Here is a 20,429-nt window from a genome sequence, read left to right as displayed (position 1 = left end):
ACAATAGTTAAATCCTCATGAATATTGATAAGCGAAGTTTGTAAAACCAAATAGAAAGAGAATTCATAAATCTTCATAATTTTTTACTTAAAAATTAAAGAAATTATTAATAAAATGAGATATTAATCATAGGGATACTAAATGATCGGGAACACATGAAATGAAGAATAAGCAATCGATTGAGATATATCTAACTTGAAACAAGATACTAACGTAAATTTAATGTTTCGGATCAGTGTATTATGGTTTTAAAAATTATATCATTTCGTATGGTGCTTCATCTTTTTGCATCATGCTTTAAACAGTATCTATGTCTTGTCTGTTGCATGTCTTAACGCGAAGCGGTATGCGGTCGATCTAAGAGAGACGATGTAAACATCCGCGAAACGGATCCTTTTTCATGACGCAGATGCATCTCTTTTCCTCTTTCGTACGATCGAGTAGATTCCTTGTCAAAATATACGCTGCGGTTGGCGGAAAGCAACGGTAAACAGATCGTTAAGAATGTGGATTCAGGTATACACGTCATTTCGTCAACGTTAACGTCAGCGTCATTGATGATCGTTTAACAATAAATACGTTTCTCTTCGTAAAAATTCGAACAATACAAGTAATAATCCGTACTCGAGAGAAGTGATCGAATTGTTTGAATACAAAAGGTACGACTAGAAACTCGCTAGCTTTTCAAGTTGTAAAAGAAAGAGAGAAAGAAAAAGCAAATGAAACAAAAAAACGTACGACAAAGCTAGGGATGTATTTCGTCTAGCACCGAATGATTGATCGACGAGATTTCATAGTGCTCTCCCGGAAGTTCCAGTGGACGCATAAAACAGGCATTTCCTGGCAAAAATCCAGAGCCGCGCGCACGGGCAGCTGGTGATACGTCACGGAAGAACGTAGATTTTGTGCGAGAAAAAAGATAATCAAAGACAAAATTGCACTCGTCTAGTATATATGTATATGTATTTTGAAATTAATAACGTCGGTCAAAAAAAAAAAAAAGGAGAAAAGATACAAGAAAAGAAAATTTATTTTTATGGGAAAGTAATCCTACTTATCTATTCCTTTCACTCAAGAATTAAAACAAACTTTCGTTAAATACATAATCTAACCATTACCGTCTACAATAATCGGCCAAGATAAATGTTATTCCGAATACTTTATTGCTTGAAAACTTTTGAAAAAAAAAAGATCAGTAATCATATCTACAAAAAGATTTCCGAGGAATATCAGCAATGGACAAGTTGACACACTTTTTCCTTTTCACGATTTCCTGACAATGCAACGTTTCGTCATTCGATTGCTCGTCGCACTTTCCGATATCGCTGCTTTGAATGAAGAAGATCGAATGCAACAGCCGGCTTGCCGTCACTTTTTGTATCGATATAGACTTGTGTATTTTTAAGTACTCAATCATTCGTGTTTTCTAAGCCGAACCACAAATCCCGCGTAGCTGTAAAACAAGACTCGTAGATACGTTTATACATAAGTATTTGTAGACATATATAGCATATATCTATATATACATGTATATGTGTATATATATATATGATACGTAAGTATATATATATGTATATATAGATAGGTACAAGGACGCGTACCGTCGCGTGGGCCACGACAATTTATCTAACGAAGAAGAATCATGGAAGACGCAAGGCTATAGGAAACGAAAAACACGATTGTAATGATCGCGCACACCGACTTGCTTATCTACTAAGTTAATTAAGCGAATGTCGGCATATAACATGGGTCATGGACGACGAGAGCCGACGTACATACATATACACATTTGCATTTCCGACAGAACAGGGAAAAACGGGAGAACTCTTTTTCCATAGAAATATACCGACAATGCAAACTCTATGCTGGTTTTATATACTACATAATGAAAACGACGTAATTAGCGATCTGTACATTCTCACGATCCCAAAGAAATTTTTAGCAATTTTGTAATGATGCAAATAATTTATGTAATAACTATTCAGCTTAATAATTATTTTGAGAATATCTCTAACTAGAATTTATATAAATATTTAAAAAAACGAAAGAACCTACACAAGTTGATTTTTTAACCAAAGAAAATCATGAATTGAAATCCTTGTGATTTCGCTTCATGCTTCGAGCTATATAGAAAAATGATATATTAAAAGCATTCACATACAACGCCTAACGACTAAAAATTGCTATCGTTGTTGCATTGTCCCTTAGGAACGCATAACTCGTTACGTGACTACCATTTGAATATTCGATTTTGTCTTGTTTGAGCTGCGAAACCAGTGTGGACCGTAGATACGCTTCAGAGTTTAACTTGGTCCACTCGTTTGGAATGCCATATTGTGTCGCGATGAATACGTTTTGGAACATAGCTCTAACTTCGTGGTCCAATTTCATAAGGATGCCAGTGATGCAACTTGTAAAGTTAAGTTTTAAAATCCAACCGAGCCGACATTATCGATTGTCGTTTAATCGATTTGAAAAGTCATTTAAAAAGTTCTAAACGCGTTCTGTACATACTTCGATGGAGATCCCAAAGGATATATCCCATCGAAGGTTCGATCGTCGAGATACGTATCGTCCATGAGTAAACGACATTGCCAAGAAGATTCGCGAGGTTATTCCTGGCACGATAGAGAAAGAAGCAGTAGAAAGAGAGAGAGAGAGGGGGGGAAGAGAAAAGAATAATCGTTCTTTTCTATGCCAGTATTCCCAGCTTTTATTACGCGTTTCTCGGTATCGTAGAAAAACCGCAGTAATCGTAAAAAGGAAAGAAGAAACAATCGTCGCAAGAGTAACGGCGAATACAACATACATCTGGTGCATAGGGTGCAACGTTTGTCGGTATGTGCGTTAGAGAGACGGAAAAAGGACAGAGAGAGAGAGAGAGAGAGAGAAGTTGGCCCAACATTTGAATATTCGTCGGTCGCTACGTGATTCAGTCCCAGAGTCGAATCGGATTCGTCGATGTGCAGCGAGCGCACGTACTAATTAGCCGCGATTAATTAACGTCGCGTCGTCTCTCGCGAACGCTTGCATAATAATTCACGTAACATCATGAAAACGCGAGAGCGAGCTCGACCGCTGTTCGGTTTTATCTCGACGAGAGGTAACAGTTACCCTTTCTCTCTCTCATCACGAATTTTGTTTGGAGGTCTGTTTCGAAGGCTTTTCGAATTTGGAATGTCGTTCTGTCGAACGTCGTCGATTCCCAACCGAGCCCCGTTAACGGCTTTCGATGACGCTAAATCACGCTTTTATTGCCAGCTAGTATCGAACTGTCAACCAACAAACGCCAATAATTTTCTGCCCGTTCCATTCTTTTCGAAATTTGACTTATCACGCGCGAATATCATGGATATTCTCTCTCTCTCCCTCTCTCTCTCTCTCTCTCTTGTGCTCTTACTTACACCAGCTGTTACACGTTTCACAGTTTAATTCTGACTTATTTTTCTTTCTCTTTTTTCTTTTTTAAGTACGACAGAAAATTTCTTATTCTCTTGATACTACGAAAAGTAACACAAAAGTAGTATATTCTTAACATTATTTCAATGATTGATACGAACATTCTATCACGAAGTTTCATTTAAGCAGACCGACAATTTCGATTCGTACCAAGTACTTAATAAAATTTATATTTATTTCTGAACTGAATCGTAACTTTATATTTAATTCAATCGTTGAGATCGATTACTAACAATTTTCTCAGCGAAGAGTTTTCTTTCGAATATCGTAATAACAATGAATGTAGGGAGAATCGTGTTTCTTCGTTATGGAATGATCAGCAGAACGCCCCATTTTGACGTCATTAACCGAGCATAGAAGTTTATTGGCCCGATCTTGTATCCTGTTAACAAAACTCAACCGGTAGCTTCGACTGCAGCAACAGACCGCTAGAGCACCGTTATGCTATTCTTAACGCACTAAACCGTCTGCATTTTCAAACAGTTTATAGCAGGGCCTCAGTTAATAAAGATTGCTCGTCGTAATACTTACTACCCAGAAACTGGCCATATATATATCATCCTCGGCAACACAAAGTGGCCCAAAAGGCGAGGCATCGTTGATTTAAATCGCTTATTACTACTTTGCGCAATACACGAGATAACGAATTATAATTTGATATCGCACGATTCGTAACGCATGAAAACTTACGAAAAAACCATAAAGTTTATATAGAAATTTTTACTTCCAAAAATTATTAAGATATTACCAAGATTTTCGATTTTGTCCGAAATACGATCGACGTGATTACTTTTAAATAAGATACGTTCAGATAGAGAAATAAGAAAGAACTGAGAAAGATAGAAAAGAGCTTGTGATTGTGACAAAGAATTACTTATTACGATTTGTAAATAAGGAACATTAGTATGTTTTATATTTTATATACACTTAGGCTAGAACTACGGGCGTTTTATATGCCATGCGTTGCACGCTGCGTTTTCTTTGCCGGAATAGGAACTATGTATTTTAATGCAACTGATTATACAGGCGTGAAACACATTCTGACAAGTTCAACGATATGCAGTCTGTGGCGTGTCGCATGCGGTAAACAAAATAAGCTGGCAAATGCTATACAATGTTTAGCGTGTAAAACGCCCGTAAAATCTTCATCCAGTCCTACTTGGACAAAAAGATTGTGATGTGCAATACGCGGCACATACAACGTTCGTGTACTTCTAGCTTTAATAACACTTTCGTAGATTGCTTAAGGGATGATTTATTTTAAAAATGTAAGGAGATATGACTAACACTTGCAATTAATAAGACTAAAATGCTACTCGTGATATGCCTCGTGACAGTCTTAAGTGTAGTCATTCGTTTACGTTTTTTCTACGCTTTACACTTTGTTTCTTGTTAAATTTTTATCACTAACAATGAATGTAAAATTAACAAGACGAAATAAAAGGCCAGCTAAAAATAATAGTCACGAAAGATACAAAAGACTCGAAAAACGCGAATGTATTTCTTTCATGAGTTTGTCGTAAACTTGTTTAAAGGTCCATTCTTTGTCACTTTTAGATCCAAAACAAAAGATAGAAATAAACAGACAAAGAAATATAGATAGATGGATACAAAGAGAGAAAGAGAGAGAGAAAGTGAGTCTCTTTTAGAAGCCCTTCGGCCATGCAATGGGCTTTTTACGTTAATCATCACGCTCTACGATTTCCGTGCTTATCATCGTGCACAGTCGATGCCTCGAGGCTAGCACGACCAACAAACAAACAAATGAAATGTTTAAGAAGCGGCTGAGAAACTTTACCGACGAGACTCTGCTTTCCCTCGTTATTTTTCTTTCTCTTTTCTCTTTTTTCTGAAAGCCTCTGGGACTACTCTACCTTCCACCCTTAAAGCCTGGGTTTGTTGGAGAGAAAGAAAGATGGGGTTGGAAGGTTGGACTAAGGGATGGAAAAAAGAGAAAGCGAAAAAGAGAAGCGTAAAGAGAGGACCAACCGTGCTGAGGGTTCGTTCCAAGAATAAACGTGCCACGAGGGTAAGAGTAGAAGGACCGACAAAAATGTTGAAGGAGCCGAGAGACAACGAAAAACATAAATCATTAGCAAACCGCGAGACCACTGATATTGATACGATATGTCAGATTTTCTAATTCTCCAATATTTCGCTTTGTCCTTTTAAATCCAAGAACTAAAAAAAAGGAGGATATCATTTCCTTTGAATTTTTTTAATAACGTTACAGTTTCCAACAAGCCAGCGACGTATTTCGATTGAACGTAAATCGACATTTTCCTTTTTTTTTTTTGAACGAATGTCTGTACAAATATTATTGATGATCAAAAAGTTAGATGTTAAGATAATTATTTTAGAAATATCAGTATTCGCATAATTGTTCGAACGCGTGAGCAGCTCGAGAGCGACTCGACCTTGTTACTAGCACGTTACAGTAAAATCGTTGAATTCGCGGTAGCAAAATTAATTAAAAAATAATTTCCTTCGTTAGCGTAGTAACTCGTATTGCCCTATAGAATTAAGACATCGACGAATATATTCCTCTCTTTTTCTTTTTCTCCTCCGCGGCACCCCCGTATATCCGTTCCGCTGGTTTGACCTTTTGAATCGATTTTGCAGGTGCTCTGTGAGCTAACTCGGCTCTAAGGGTAAACAAATATTTGAGGTGAGCTTATATAAGTAAACGTTTTCGCCATAAAGTTTTTGCCGTGGTAACCCAGTCTTTCCGACTTTTTGTGAGAACTTCTCGAATGCAAAAATGTTTCTACTATATATGCGCTTCTGTATCTGTATCTTACCCTTTAAACACCACGCCATTGTACCATACAATCCTCCTATCGGCCGTTTAGTGGAGAACGAAATTTCTTCTTACCTACACTTTCCACTTCATTTATTATTCAATGTTAGCTACTTCCAATTAGAATTTATTATTTGGTTGGTTAACCGTGTGTAGCCATCGCGTTTTATCGCGTAGTATTTCTTTTTCTTCAAAACGAAAATGTCCTCTCACGAATATCGTTTGTATAATCGGGACCATATTTGACAAGGTCGACAACGAAATTTTTGAAATTTACGAGGATCCCTCTCGTAAAAAAGCTAAAAGACGAAAGTTCCCTTCGCAAGGTCTCTTCGAATTTGAAGTTGTTCGAAAGAAAATTCTTTTAACTAGTAAATGTTTTACGAGACAACGCGTTACGATATTATTTTTCGAAAGCATCGTCAACGAGTTTACGTTAATGACATTCGATTATTCTTAACGCTCTGATTTGATGATAAATTTGAAATTCGTTACGTCTTTTCTTCTGGTAATTTAGTTATAGCAAAAAGGAAGAAAAAAGAAAAGGGACATGAAAGGGAAGAGATAGGGAGCTGCGGTGAGAACAGAATCTGGAAAAGAGACGAAAGAGAATCCGTCGAGCTCGCGAAACCACAAATCGAGACAAACGTGTCCATGCATATGTAGATAACCATATCTGCATTGCAGATTCTACTGTTGAAAAGAAAGAAGGAAAGAAAGAAAGAAAGAAAGAAAATTGACGATTCGATAGGTAGGTTTTAGAATCCTGCTATATTGCCCGAAACGCAACGGCGAAACAAGCTTTCTCGCCCGTTTCACGCGTCGAATAGAAAAGAAAAAGTATATGTGTATTCAAGAAATTCTAAGAACGTCCAATTCTTATCATTGAAAGACGAACAAGACGCTTTATAATACATTAAATAATTCGAAATTCATCGAAGAATAGATTAAGGTTCTTTTAAAATTTAATTCGATTCAAATACTATAACTACCACAGTTGGACCTTTGATACGTCAATATTGAAGAGATGTAGAAGAATATTTCCATACGAAATTCGAACGGTACGGCATAATGCTTGAAAAAATTCAATGGAAGTGGGCTAAAAGAAAAAAAGAAAAGACGGAAGAAAAAACAGACAAGTTTTCACTTTTGACCTCATTTAAACTGTAGGAATATTAATTGCACTTTCCACTTACTCCAACCTTCTTGCTATGAGATCGTTCATTTTTCATCCACAATTCGCGTACGTAATTGTAGAAAACATCGAAATAAAAACAGCCTCTTGGCTCTTGGCCAAGAGAAATTACTTGAAGCTCGAGCCTTGTTTCTGGGAGAAACCTTATCTATCTATCTATCTATCTATCTCTTTCTCTCTTTCTCTCTCTCTCTCTCTCTCTCTCTCGAAAACCTCTATCGAGTGTAAAAGAGGTGGAAAGAAGAGAAAGAGACGAGAAAGGATGAGAGAAAAGAAAGCAAGACGGATAGAGATAGAAAGAGGGAGAGAAATCTCTTGACGCGAAATACGAAAGGACAGATAAAAGAAGATCAAGCAGAAATGAGGTGGATAAAAGGAAAGCTTGCGTTTTCTCCCAACTCTTGTTAGTTTCTTATGAAATTCTCTGAACTTCTGATTATCGTTACTCCGTGTGGCTCACTTTCCTTCCAGAGATCCCTATCCGAGTCGTCCAGCTGCTTCAACCTCTCGTCTCCTATGAAATAGTGGTAATGAACTGAGAGTAGCCGTTGGAATCGAGCCAAGGCAAACTCCACCGAGGAGCTCAAACTGCGTGATCTTCGCAAAGATCAGTCGTTGGATTCATGTGAACGCGTGATCCAAGAGAAAACCGAAAGGAGAAGGGAAAGGGAGAAAGAAGAGATGAATTAAGAAGGAACGACTTGCGAGAACCAGATGATCTGTCTGTGACGTATCTTAAGAGTGAACTTTAAGCCAATCGTTAGCTTAATGTTATGAAGACTCTATTGAGATTTGATAAACGATGTCAAATAGTACGTTACTAATATGTAGAGTTAGACGTGTTTGATCTTTGCTCCGATCGAAGGATCATTCAGTGTAGAAAAGATTAATTTTTGAAGTTTGATCTTACGAGCTAATATTTAAAACGTTTCTTCTTCTCAGTTTCAGATAAATAATTACTTCTTGTCGTTCTCTTTGGTTTCGAAGAATACTAATTGTTTCTGAAATCAAAAAGTTTGAGAACCATCGAACACTGGATTAGGCCGATTATGATCGGACACGTGAAAGATAAAACACGACTGGCAGCAGACCGAAGCTTTTAATACCACACAACGTTCAAAAGATCCGGTTTGAGCTTCGGAGAAGCAGCAGCTTCATTGATAAACCTCGCCTGTGATCTTAGGAGTCTTTGTGGCCTGTTCGAAATTGCAACCTCGTACTATTCATTAGCGTTGGCGATATTGCATTGCTCAGAGGCGACCACGATAATGCACGATAACGAGCGAACGAGGCAAATGTTAAATATAACTCTCTAAGTTCTCAAGCACAATCTTGAAACGAAGACTGGCGAAAGTTCTATTTCTCTTCTCGAACTCAATCTTTATTACTTTTCAAGTCGTTCGTTCGATCCTCGATATTTTATGTTAATAATTATAGAAGAATTGCAAACATGTTTAAGTATCTCTATATATATGTACAAGTAAAAGTTTATCTCGAAGTCAATTCTCAAAAGTTTCAAAGCGTTTTATGACGCGTTGTTTTCTTTTAACGAAAGTTTTCTTTCGATGCAGACATTATTGTCTGCTATTTTATAGTAACGACGGTGTTCCTTTGGGCGAAAATATACCTAATTATAAACTGCTACAACATGATAGCTTTCTTAGCTTCTCGAAAAGTTATGCTTTCTCAAGTAGACGTATAAGAAATAAATCGTGGGAGTTTCATAGGAGCTTTCAAAACGTTAGCACGCCTGATTGAACGACGAAACGAAAGAAAATGAGAGAGAAAGGGAGAGAGGAAACCAAAATGAAACTTTCATCGAATCCATCGACGGTCAAAGGCAATTTCGAAACGAACGTGAAAAAGTAAGGAGAACGAAAATATCGGACCAGCTGCGAATGATCGGAACTGAAAACTACACACCACGAAGCACTTTTTTTGTGAAATAAAAAGAATCTTAATTGCCAAAAAGCTACGAAAGAGAAGTTTCAACCCTGACCAGAAATAATATAATACTATATCCCAACAGTAAAAATTCATTCGAATATTAAAGTTTTTTTATAGAAGTTTTACTTCGAATGACTCAACTTATACTTTTCAACATTCGACGATACATGATGATAGCAATATATATCATTATAAAAAATTACAGAAAAAATAAAAGGCAGATGGCAAAATGCAGTACATTCATTACTTTCATATCACCTTCGATAATGTTCTTGATGTTTTATTCTACATTAAGAGGACGCATTTCAGAAAAATGTAAAAATCTAAAAGTCGATTTTTTCAAAATTTATAAAATGGATATAACCCGTTAAGAAACTCCTTTTTAAATATAGAACGAAGGATCAGATGGATCTAAATCTTTCTTATTGTCGATGCACACTCAAAATGCAAATTTTAAACGAACATTCTATACATATATGTATTCTAATTCACATAACTTTTAGATAATATAATAAAATATTTTTCTCTCGTCTTTTCCCCAGACGTTATTTCACGTGTACTTGTCAGTTCCTAGAAAAGACTCGACGGAATTAACCTACATACATATGTTCAAGGGTTCACGTACTTGAACTCTCAGACAAGTGGACGTTATGCACAATCACGTACACGCGTTTACAAGGCGACAAACATGAGCTTAAAGGATTTAGACAAGCAGCGAACAGTGAAACGTGAAAGAATGTTCGGGTAGTCTCGAGCTCGAGATTAGATTACATGATTGAATTATAGTCTTAACGAATAATCAAACGCGAATTTGTTTTAAAACAACGCTTATTCTTTATAGCTACTCTATAAACTTTTCATTTAATTCTTTAACAGTATCATAAAATGATAAGGATGAATGTCTATCATTATATTACGTTTTAAATTTGAAAAAAGTAAACATTGTTTTTTTTGTAATAAAAACCTGTTATTAATGTTTAAAAACGAAATTATTGAGGTGCTTGGTTCGTATCTCGTATCACAATCTTGACCAATAGCAATAAAAAGTTAAAGAAATTCTACTCACCCTCTGTGCCTTCCTTTTATCGGCACGTTGATTTTGATGATATATTCTGCTGAAATTACTGACGATAACAGGCACCGGTAAAGCGATCACTAGGACACCGCTCAAGGAGCATACACCCCCGACGATTTTTCCCGCGATCGTTTTCGGAACCATGTCACCGTACCTGTAACGACAAAAAAAAATCGTAAAAATTTGATACTAAAGATGAACATGTTAAATAAAATTCATTAATAAGAAACGATTGTAAAGTTTCATATCACATTATATCGGATATATATATATATATATATATATATATATATATATATATATATATATATAGTTGCAGTGACTATAACGTTTCTTAATGGCATCAAGCATAATACTGTATCTCTGATAAACAAGAAATAGTTCGTATACTATTACACCCCCAAGTGCTATGTAAAGAGAATACTATCTCGAAACGACCGTGTTATATTATGTAATGTTCCCTTCTCGGTGATTTCCTTCTTCTTCGTAAAACAGATTATTGTAGGAATAATACAAACCGCATAATATTAACTACCCTTAGTAAGAAATCAAATACTATAAGTAAGATAGAACACAAATGCTATACATATATGTGCATATATATGTATTCTGTCTAAGAATAAGTGGTGCAATATAATATATCATAATTGCTTTGCGACCAATTCGAAATGTACTTTTTTATGTATGTGTCACAAAATTTTAAGGACAAAGGGCGGTCAAGATTTAGACACATGCAAGAATTAATAATGCAACGATTAATTAAAAGGCTAATGTCGAAAGCATATATTATTGTTAGACAAATACCAATGCTAAGTCCATCGGAACATTTATTTTCAATTCTGATCATGTAAGTGCATATATACAACTTATGTATTTTTATCGATGTTTAATTTAACCGTTTGAATGCCACGTAGCACGATAGTGCTGTTCACATTTCATTTCGAAAAGTGCCAGAGTATAAGGCCGTGTTGCGCAATTGCCGGTGTGCTCTGTCGACATGTATTGAAATAATCTTTATCACGCCATTTTGATATTTTTCGACATGAATTGAAACAAGCGCTATCGCGCCGCTTGTCACTATTCGACAAGATTTTTTCATAGATCTCTGGCATTCTAGCAGATAATATATATAACAGATAATATATATGTTAAATATCGGCGAGTTAATTTAATGTTTCATTTCTAATTGTAAATCTAAAAAAAATCACATCTTACTTCCAATGAATAATAAGATTATTCATACACTTGTAACATTTTCTTTCCAATTTTCAAACAATTTCTATTTGACATAGCTCTTGGTAATACGTAATAACAACCAGAAAAGAGATTGATAAAACTCGATTTTTTCAAACAAGAAAATGTATTATTCGTCGACGAACGTATAACAAATCCGTGTTAAAATATTGTCAATAAAGAATAAAAAATATTGTCGTATAAAAAACCAAAGATTTTTAACAATTCCGAAATATATGTTCAAACGAAAAACAGTTTCTGGTATTTTCCTTCCGGATTTACCGTCGTCGAGTTTTCGTCCATGTAAATAAAAAAAGAATTTATGCGTACTAAAAGGAAAAAAGAAATAGAGAGAGAAAGAGGAAGAGAAAAACCATGAAATCGTAAAAATAAACGCGTTTAAATTAAACACCGAGCTGGACGCTTTAACGATTCGATTAAACGACGTCGAAAGTCAAAGTTGAGGGGCAACGCAGTACCATTTCGTAAGGTGAGTATGACGTTCGAATATATTGCTTCACATCACATGCTAAAATTTTCAAGGAACGTATTGAATCATTCATATTTGTTGAATGAGTGTGTCTAATGACACAAAAGATAAGAAATAATATATTACTTTTAAATACTTTGAATTATTTATAGATATATATTCAATTAATCATTTACATAAAACAAAACAATGAAAAATTAAAATATCAAAGCTTTGGTAATATCATCAATGGGAAATGCACAGTACAATTTATTTTAACTGGTCTATCGTATTTATTCAATATATATAAATATGTATAATATTCAATTTCTCTTTAATAATAACCTACGATATAATTATCGATAATGGATTCATTCGGCAAAGGAGAAATCATATTATTATTCTTAACACAAAAAAAAATTAGACTTACCAAACGATGTACTGAGATTTACAAAACTATTTTGTCATAAAGATAAAGAGAAACGTAAGCTATTTTTATATTCCATATTGTTCGAAAACTCGCTACAAAACTTCGTTACTGCAAGACAAAATCAATGGATCAATAAAATCGATCGATATCAGCGTTGATGTTCCGCGTTCGCAAAACTATACTAATTTACATACAATGTTTTAATGTAATTTATATTACAATTGCTGTATCACGTGGCTAACTGATACAATTTATATAAAATAATTTAATAACAATATATAGGCTTTAAATTTTAATAAATAGGGAACATAACATTAGCCGCTAATTAATTATTTCCAGGCAACCAATGAAAGTTGTTCTTCATTAGGTATTATTCCACTAGCGAATTCATTTTAGAGTCATCGATGATAGTTCCGCCGCTTAGGCCCATATTGTGGATCGAGTTAGTTTTTTATGATATCTCTTCATTCGATATAATTAATTGATATTAATCTCTGATAATTATCTAAAACGCTGTAATTTTTACTAGACATTGCAATATTTTAATAAAACTTTAATATATTACTAATAGAAAAAAAAAGAAAACAAAGTGAATGTTATATCCTCGAAAAAAATAGAAAATAAAATATAAAGATTCCAAATAAATCAACGACGACAAGTATGAATTGGCTCTTCTCGGGTGAATTTTTGTGAGTTATACGCAATTCGAGGGGTGTCTTCGAGGGAAGACGAAGGTAAACGAGTCCATTTGAGAGATGTTCTGTAAATGACATGATATGCGGTATAAAAAATATGCTTCTGAAGATGGATGTAATGGAGCATGATGCCTCAGCATTTCTGAACCATGAAAATATCGCGAGGCTATATTAGAAGGGGGCCTCAAGAGGATTATAGACAATGGCCCTATATCTCTCGACGTTCAATTATTTCCAAGGACAAAGTTAAAAATAAATTTCTCTTACGCAATCGTATGTACCTGTATATATGTGTGTAGTTTCATTTATCTTAAAAGTGAAATCGATTAACGTGATTGGATACTTTCTTCCTTCCAATACTTGTGAAGTTTTAATCAACGGTTCGTATAAAATGGTAATAGGTATACTGTAAAAGAAGAATAGATCGTCTTAAACTTAAAATGAGATGCATCAAAAGCGTGACGAAACTACAATGACGACACAAAAAGAGCGTCAGATGGTCTTTTCCCGGATCTCGCTTCCGGAAGTCAACGAAAGTAAAGTCTCCTGGTAAAGTAAATCAGGGGTGAGAAATGGTAGTCGAAGTCACTCCGAAGAGTTATCGCACTGTTCTGAAAAACGAGAGAGAAAGAGTTCAGACCACTGGTCTGATATCTCGACGATTTCCGATTGTTTTTTTTTTTTTCTTTTACTCGACTTTTTCGATTTGTCTAGTTCACGAACATACACCATGCATTCTCCAACTTTAATGGTCCATTAAAAACGACTAATGATAATCAACACGTATTTTTTAAAATACGACTATTATTCGAACGTTCATTAACTCTACTGGATGATTCATGTATTGGAAGTAAATTTTATAAAGAATGAACACTTTAATATACGACGTATCATTTTCTTATTTTGAAATTTTTATAACAAAGTGTTATACCAATTATTATACGAAGTAAGTAAATATTAAAAAAAAGAAATATTAAAAAATTACATTATTATAATTCTTTGTATGAGAAAGTTAAAAACTTAATTATTAAACATCGATTTTCATATTGAACTAGATTAAACGATATTAAGTTGTAATTCAATAAATATATACATTTAAAGAGTTAAAAAAAATAGATATTGGACAAATTTCGAAAAAGAAGGTGACGATGATTCGATTTTATTAGAAATCGTTATGATCTTAAGTTCATATAGTATATACGAATAAAATAATAAGAACACTTTACAAAAGTCACGATTGCACGTAATTATAGGCTGCACGTAATATTCCGTGCATCTATGTAGGCCGTTGCATTATTAAAAAGGGAAATGTGTGCGCTAATTGGCAGAGGAAGGGAAAAGAGCTCATTACGAACACTTTGCTCTCTACCCCTCTCTCTCTCTCTCTTTTTCTCTCGAACGAACGAGCGAGCAAGCGAACGAATGAACGAAGAAATTCATGCTAGAATATATATGCTGAATATTGAAAAGGTGGCAAACGGAGTTAACCGTGTTACTGGTATTTGTGTTCGGCAATGGGTAACGTTAGTTCTGACTGCTTTAAAAAATTGACAAATGAAACGAATCTTTCTTTTTGCTTTTCAGATTGATCCACTATCTAGTCATATATTTTACAAAATGACCGATTTATATATTTCAATATAAACATTTTATAGGTAAGATAAATCAAATAAACAATAAATCTTGATACAAAGCTGACATTTGTCGTATATGCTTGACACTTAAACTAATATAAATAGATCTAGAAATACAAGTGCACAGGAGCATGCTACTTGCAATACAAAAGTTTAAAATCACTTATAACTTTATCAAGATTGAAATTAATTAATTAATTAATACTGTTTAAATATAGAACGTTTCTTTTTAATACCCTGTAAATTAATTCAACGTTGATCTTCGTAAGATTTAAAAATAACAAGAATATCTAGTCTCATTTCCCATTAACGAGAGATCGAATTCAAAGATCTCTCATCTCTTTCACGAAGCACAACGTTGTTCGCGTAATCTCCATCGCGCGTACGAGCATACACAGTTCAAATCGAATAATACGAGCGTAGCAACCCGATCCCGGCTGCAATCCCGCGAGGGTCGTGGAATGATGTAGCGTCGACGGCCTGAGGATCCCGGAAGTGCAGCAGAAACGGCAAGGTAATTCGATCAAGTATCGAAGAACCACGAGAACGAGATCGATCATGAATTGGCTTATCGACGATGCGCTGTTCCCTCTGCGACTCTGTGCACTTGCGGGACCATTTAACCCCTCTACTCTACATTTTCTTTCCTTTCCCGTATCGATCAAGCAAAAAATTTTACTATTAATTACAGGATTAATTAATCATAGAATACTTTTTAACATTAAATATCTTTTACCAAATTGAACAAAATGTTCTAAATGTTTAATACATATACATACAATGTGTATGTTTGCCCGTGTGTGAAATTAATCCTTTAATAAGGGATTTTTTATATATTATAGAAATTTGTTGGTAAATATATTATACTAACTATTATTAAATATTTAGACAGAAATAATGTAAAAATTACATTATCATAATATCTTTTTACAAAATTTAATGTAGAACTAAATTGTTCCACATGTGTCACTTTAAACTACATTAAACATAAACTACATTTAACATTCGGAAACCACTTGCACGTAAGGGATAGAGTGCTACTACGGTCAAGCACGTTAAGAACTGAAAGAAAAATATCAACGTAACAGCAATAAAATAATTTTTTTACTATTTCTTCGAGTCATAAAAAACCGAGAAAGTGAAAATAATGCATCTGGAAAACAATTTTGACGACCCAATACGACGTCAAAAAAGATAACATGATATAACTACTAACTTAAAAGTGATAGAAAAACGGGTTTATTTCTAGTGTTACAAAAATAAGTATTCAAGCGTTGACACATCGTGGCGTATCGAGGAACGGTAATGTTAGAGATCGCGTGTCTTTCACGAAGAACTTGCTGGAACTACGTAACTATCTTTTCTGCCGGATAAAAATAAAAATTAAAACGAGAAAAGGTTACAATTATTTCATAAGTGTTCAACATATTCAAATTTAAGAATTCAAAAGATGACCTCTATACATATTGAAACGAACACGATTTTGTTTAACTCTCCATGACCCAATTTTTTATTCGTGTCTAAATAAAAATAATATAACATAAAAGTTGTAATATAAGTAATATTAGTAGATAGAATTATACTTAACAAATAATAACTTTTGAATATTTATGGTCTGATAATTAATTTTATGTAAAAAAAATGTGATAAGACTTAAAAGTACGTACATACGAGCGTGTCACTTCAAAGTTATATGGCGATACGTGAAATTAATATTAATTATTATTGACAAAAAAAAAAATATATCTATACAGCAAAACTCCGACATAAATGACATATATATACAAAAAGAGTGTAGATACATCGAATCACATGATTTTATAACCGAAGGAAAAGGAGGGTCGTGACACAATTCCATTTTGTTCGTATTCGTTTCCCATTTCTGCGTTCTAATTTTGATTAGATATTATATACCTGTCGTTTCGCATACGTGTAGAATATGAGAGAAGTTCGAAGAAGTCGGGTGCAAGGTCAACGTGTTTACTGGAGAGGGGCCGGACTATCGAGGTATTTTTGTTATTTATCAATGTAGCCCCGGACACACGACGGAAACGAGTTTAGAAGCGGCGAAAACGTAGGATTAGATATCTATCTTTAGAAAAGCACGCCTTGGCGGACGCCGCGAATACTCGCGTTTCAAGCGCACGCTTCTAACTCGCGCAAAGGCTTCAACGCGACCGTTCGTAATTTCTCTTCAAATATAAAGACGAGGACGAAACGATAGTTTCATGCGAATCGATAAGCCGTATGTCGCATTAGGAAAATTCATTAATTAATTTTCCATCACCTTGCACGAGATAGTGATACGTATACCTACAAGATACAAGGGTTGCAGTCATAATTAGCGTCGAACTCTTATCGCTCTCGTATTCGTTAAATAGAAGAAAAATCGAATCGTAATTAAAATTCTCGTTAAATTATGATACGTCCAGAAGAATACAATATCAAAATTATAAGATATTAAGAATCGGATTTACGTACGTATGTACCTACATACGTATATCTTAAAATGAATGTTTGCCAAAGTAGACGGAAGGAACCTGAAACGCGGAGTAAATATTTGGAATTTAATTCGTAAATTTACTTCGACAATATCAGCCAAATTTGATTGATTGTAGATATATTCCTAAAGATTTACGTTGCACTTACGGACACTTTTCGTCGGTATTAATCATTCAAAATCAAATGTAAGGGATTTCACGATCGAATGACCGACAAACGATCCGTCGAATACGTTTCGAGAGCGTGCAAGGTTGATGAAAGGAAAGGAGAGCCGATAAAAAGTTAGTTTTTCGAACTCCTCGCGTCGGAGAAAGTCGGTGAAAGTGCTCGTGAAAAAATCAAGCGATCGCTTTATTTTCAACATCCCGATTGAAGGTGGGGAAAACTGGTATATCGAACGAGACGAGAGATTGCCTTCGGTTCTCGTCTTTGAAGCTTCGATAAAAACGATTCTCCTTGATCGAAGGTAATATTTAACCAATTTCAAGAAGTTTCGGACGATCGAACGTCATCGTCCGATAAAATCCTACTTTCCATCGATCGACATTTTTGCTCTCTCTCTCTTTTATTCCCAGCACGAGTAGTAGTGGACCGAACTATTACAAAAAAGGTGGACTTCAATGGTTTCGAATTTATTTTATAGAGAGAAGAGACACGCTCGTCGATGTAAAAAAGCGCGAATAAAAAAGGAAAAGCATTCTCTAGGAAATCGATCGGAGACGAGCTGTTTACTTCTCATTGCTCGGTCATTACGCGAACAACAGGCTGCGTGCGTACCTAACGATCAATAAAAAAAAAAATAAGAAAAAAGCGAGCTTAATTAGTTAGTCGATGTCTCCTTCGCATTTCACGCGCTGTCAACGTCGATATGGACGATTAAACGACCTCGATTTAATCTTCGTAAATGTATATATGTATGTATGTGCAATGTACATAGTACTATGTACGACCTTAAGTAAAGTGCAACAACAACAATGTCGATAGGAGTCTAGTGTAATACGTTTATGGAAAATTAATTTCCAAGTTAACCTTAGCTGGTTTGAAGCAACGACAATGTATGACAAATAATAATATTTCTCTACATAGAGTCAACCGTACTTTGGTCTCATAGCCAAAGGAACACACATGGAAGACGGAAAATTTCTGAGTTTCTCTCTTTCTCTTTCTCTCCCTCTCCCTCTCTCTCTCTCTTTCTCTTTCTATAGACTTAGGATACGGTACCGTGACTGCTACTAGGCTTAGTATTAAATAGGCTTATGGCTAAATTCCGAAGTACAATCTATCGTACTTTGTTTTAATCCGTAGTCACAAACTTGCCCGAGCTATCGAGCACGTAACCTTGATCATAAGTCATAATCGAGCTTCGTTCTCGAATTTTTTCCAATTAAATCGATTCTTCGACAAATTTCGTTCCTTCGATATTGTCCTTGTTATCAAGACTTAATAAAATCGAAATCGACTAATTCTATTTTCATATTTAAAAAAGAATTGTATAACATGAAACTTTAAGTATAACTTGTACTATTATAGTAAATAAAACGTATATTTATTATATTTATACTTAATCTTTGGATATAAACTAACATTTAATTTTATCGCGCAAGAATGAAATAAAAATGTAAAAATAAAAATATGTGAATATATCACTTTAAAATTACATGCTGTTATACTATAGAGAATTGAATAAATATCAAACTATTTGTATTATTTCGTATCATTGTTGAAACAAAGCCCAATAATATATCCTGTTATTCTGACGTATAGCGCGTATGCACACACGTATTTAGATAATATTAAACGGTTTATCGACGCATTATTTTTCACTTAACTAGGTTCGAAGAACGAGCATCGATCTAATTCCATTAGATAAAAAGTACATGTGGCTCCAAGGATAACCGGTGTTACCAGATTATAGGTCTTTGATGTTGAAGCGTTTCATTTGAAAGAACGATACGGTTGGTCTCTCATCATCACGCGATCACGCAAGGATTAAACGATCGATGAGTCGATCGATCGATCATACCGAACATCTTTACGTACATAGAACACGTAATCCGTCGGTATACGATACAATAATTAACGAACGACAATGTAGGTGTGTATATATATATATATATATATATATATATATATATATATATATTGCCTCTCTGATTCTCAAAGGGTTATTAACCCTTCAGAAATATTGACGTGTATGATAGAGCCAAGATTATTGGGTGTACTTGTTATTCTCGTACGGCAATGCCATGTTTCGAAGGATAATTACTACTAATTAAATTCATCGATACTCGACAGTAAATTGAATATACCAAAATATCAAAATTCAGCATTGCATTAATAACATTTCTGAACGAATTCTGATGCATACGTACATTTTCGAAAAAAAAATATGTAAACGTGTATTTGATATCATTGTCTATAATAAAAAGTTCATTATGATTTTACAAAAGGATAAAACGAGATATCAAGTCTATCGTTGAATACTTGAGATAATCATAGTTGTCCGATTGAAAATTAACTGAAGAATAAGGACGAAGTACGAGACTGGAAAATATAGGAAACACAAAGAAGCTGGTTCTTTCACGTTGTGTTCGGAGACAAGTGCACTCGAGCAATCGATCTTTCCGTCGCAGTCACCCGGTATACATCGAGAGAAAGATGCAGTGTGCTATTAAAAGCAGAACCACCGCTTTTCCAGATTAGCCGCGAGGTGTTCGTGTGAGCTGTTTGAAAATAAAGTACATTCTCGCCCGTGAAATGCGTTCATCTGAGATCGACTCGAAACGAAACCGATAATCAAAAAATATATTTTTTAAATAAACAATTCAATTAATTATTAATTCATATAGAAATACAAAGTGTACCACTATAAATATTAAAGAAAAAATATAGAAGAATTTTAAATAAAATTCACAATGATCTCATCTTAAATTAATTAATGATCAATAATTACTAACAGGAGAGGGATATAGAGGAGAAAAAAGAGAAGA

At 34.6% G+C, this 20,429-nt stretch overlaps 1 protein-coding gene across 9 annotated transcripts in view; it reads right to left on the bottom strand.

Annotated features, from left to right (window-relative positions):
* The window catches only part of LOC127064715 (potassium voltage-gated channel protein Shal), a 96,209-nt gene that overhangs the window by 51,841 nt on the left and 23,939 nt on the right, over positions 1 to 20,429 (bottom strand). For all 9 annotated transcript variants that reach the window (XM_050996198.1, XM_050996199.1, XM_050996193.1 and 6 more), the window contains exon 2: positions 10,468 to 10,630. In XM_050996198.1, the coding sequence (XP_050852155.1) occupies positions 10,468 to 10,630 (163 nt within the window). The remainder of the gene's footprint in view (positions 1 to 10,467; positions 10,631 to 20,429) is intronic.

The sequence above is a fragment of the Vespula vulgaris genome, chromosome 6 (genome assembly GCF_905475345.1).
Source record: "Vespula vulgaris chromosome 6, iyVesVulg1.1, whole genome shotgun sequence".
Classification (NCBI taxonomy): domain Eukaryota; kingdom Metazoa; phylum Arthropoda; class Insecta; order Hymenoptera; family Vespidae; genus Vespula; species Vespula vulgaris.
This window is presented reverse-complemented; position numbering and strand designations above follow the sequence as displayed.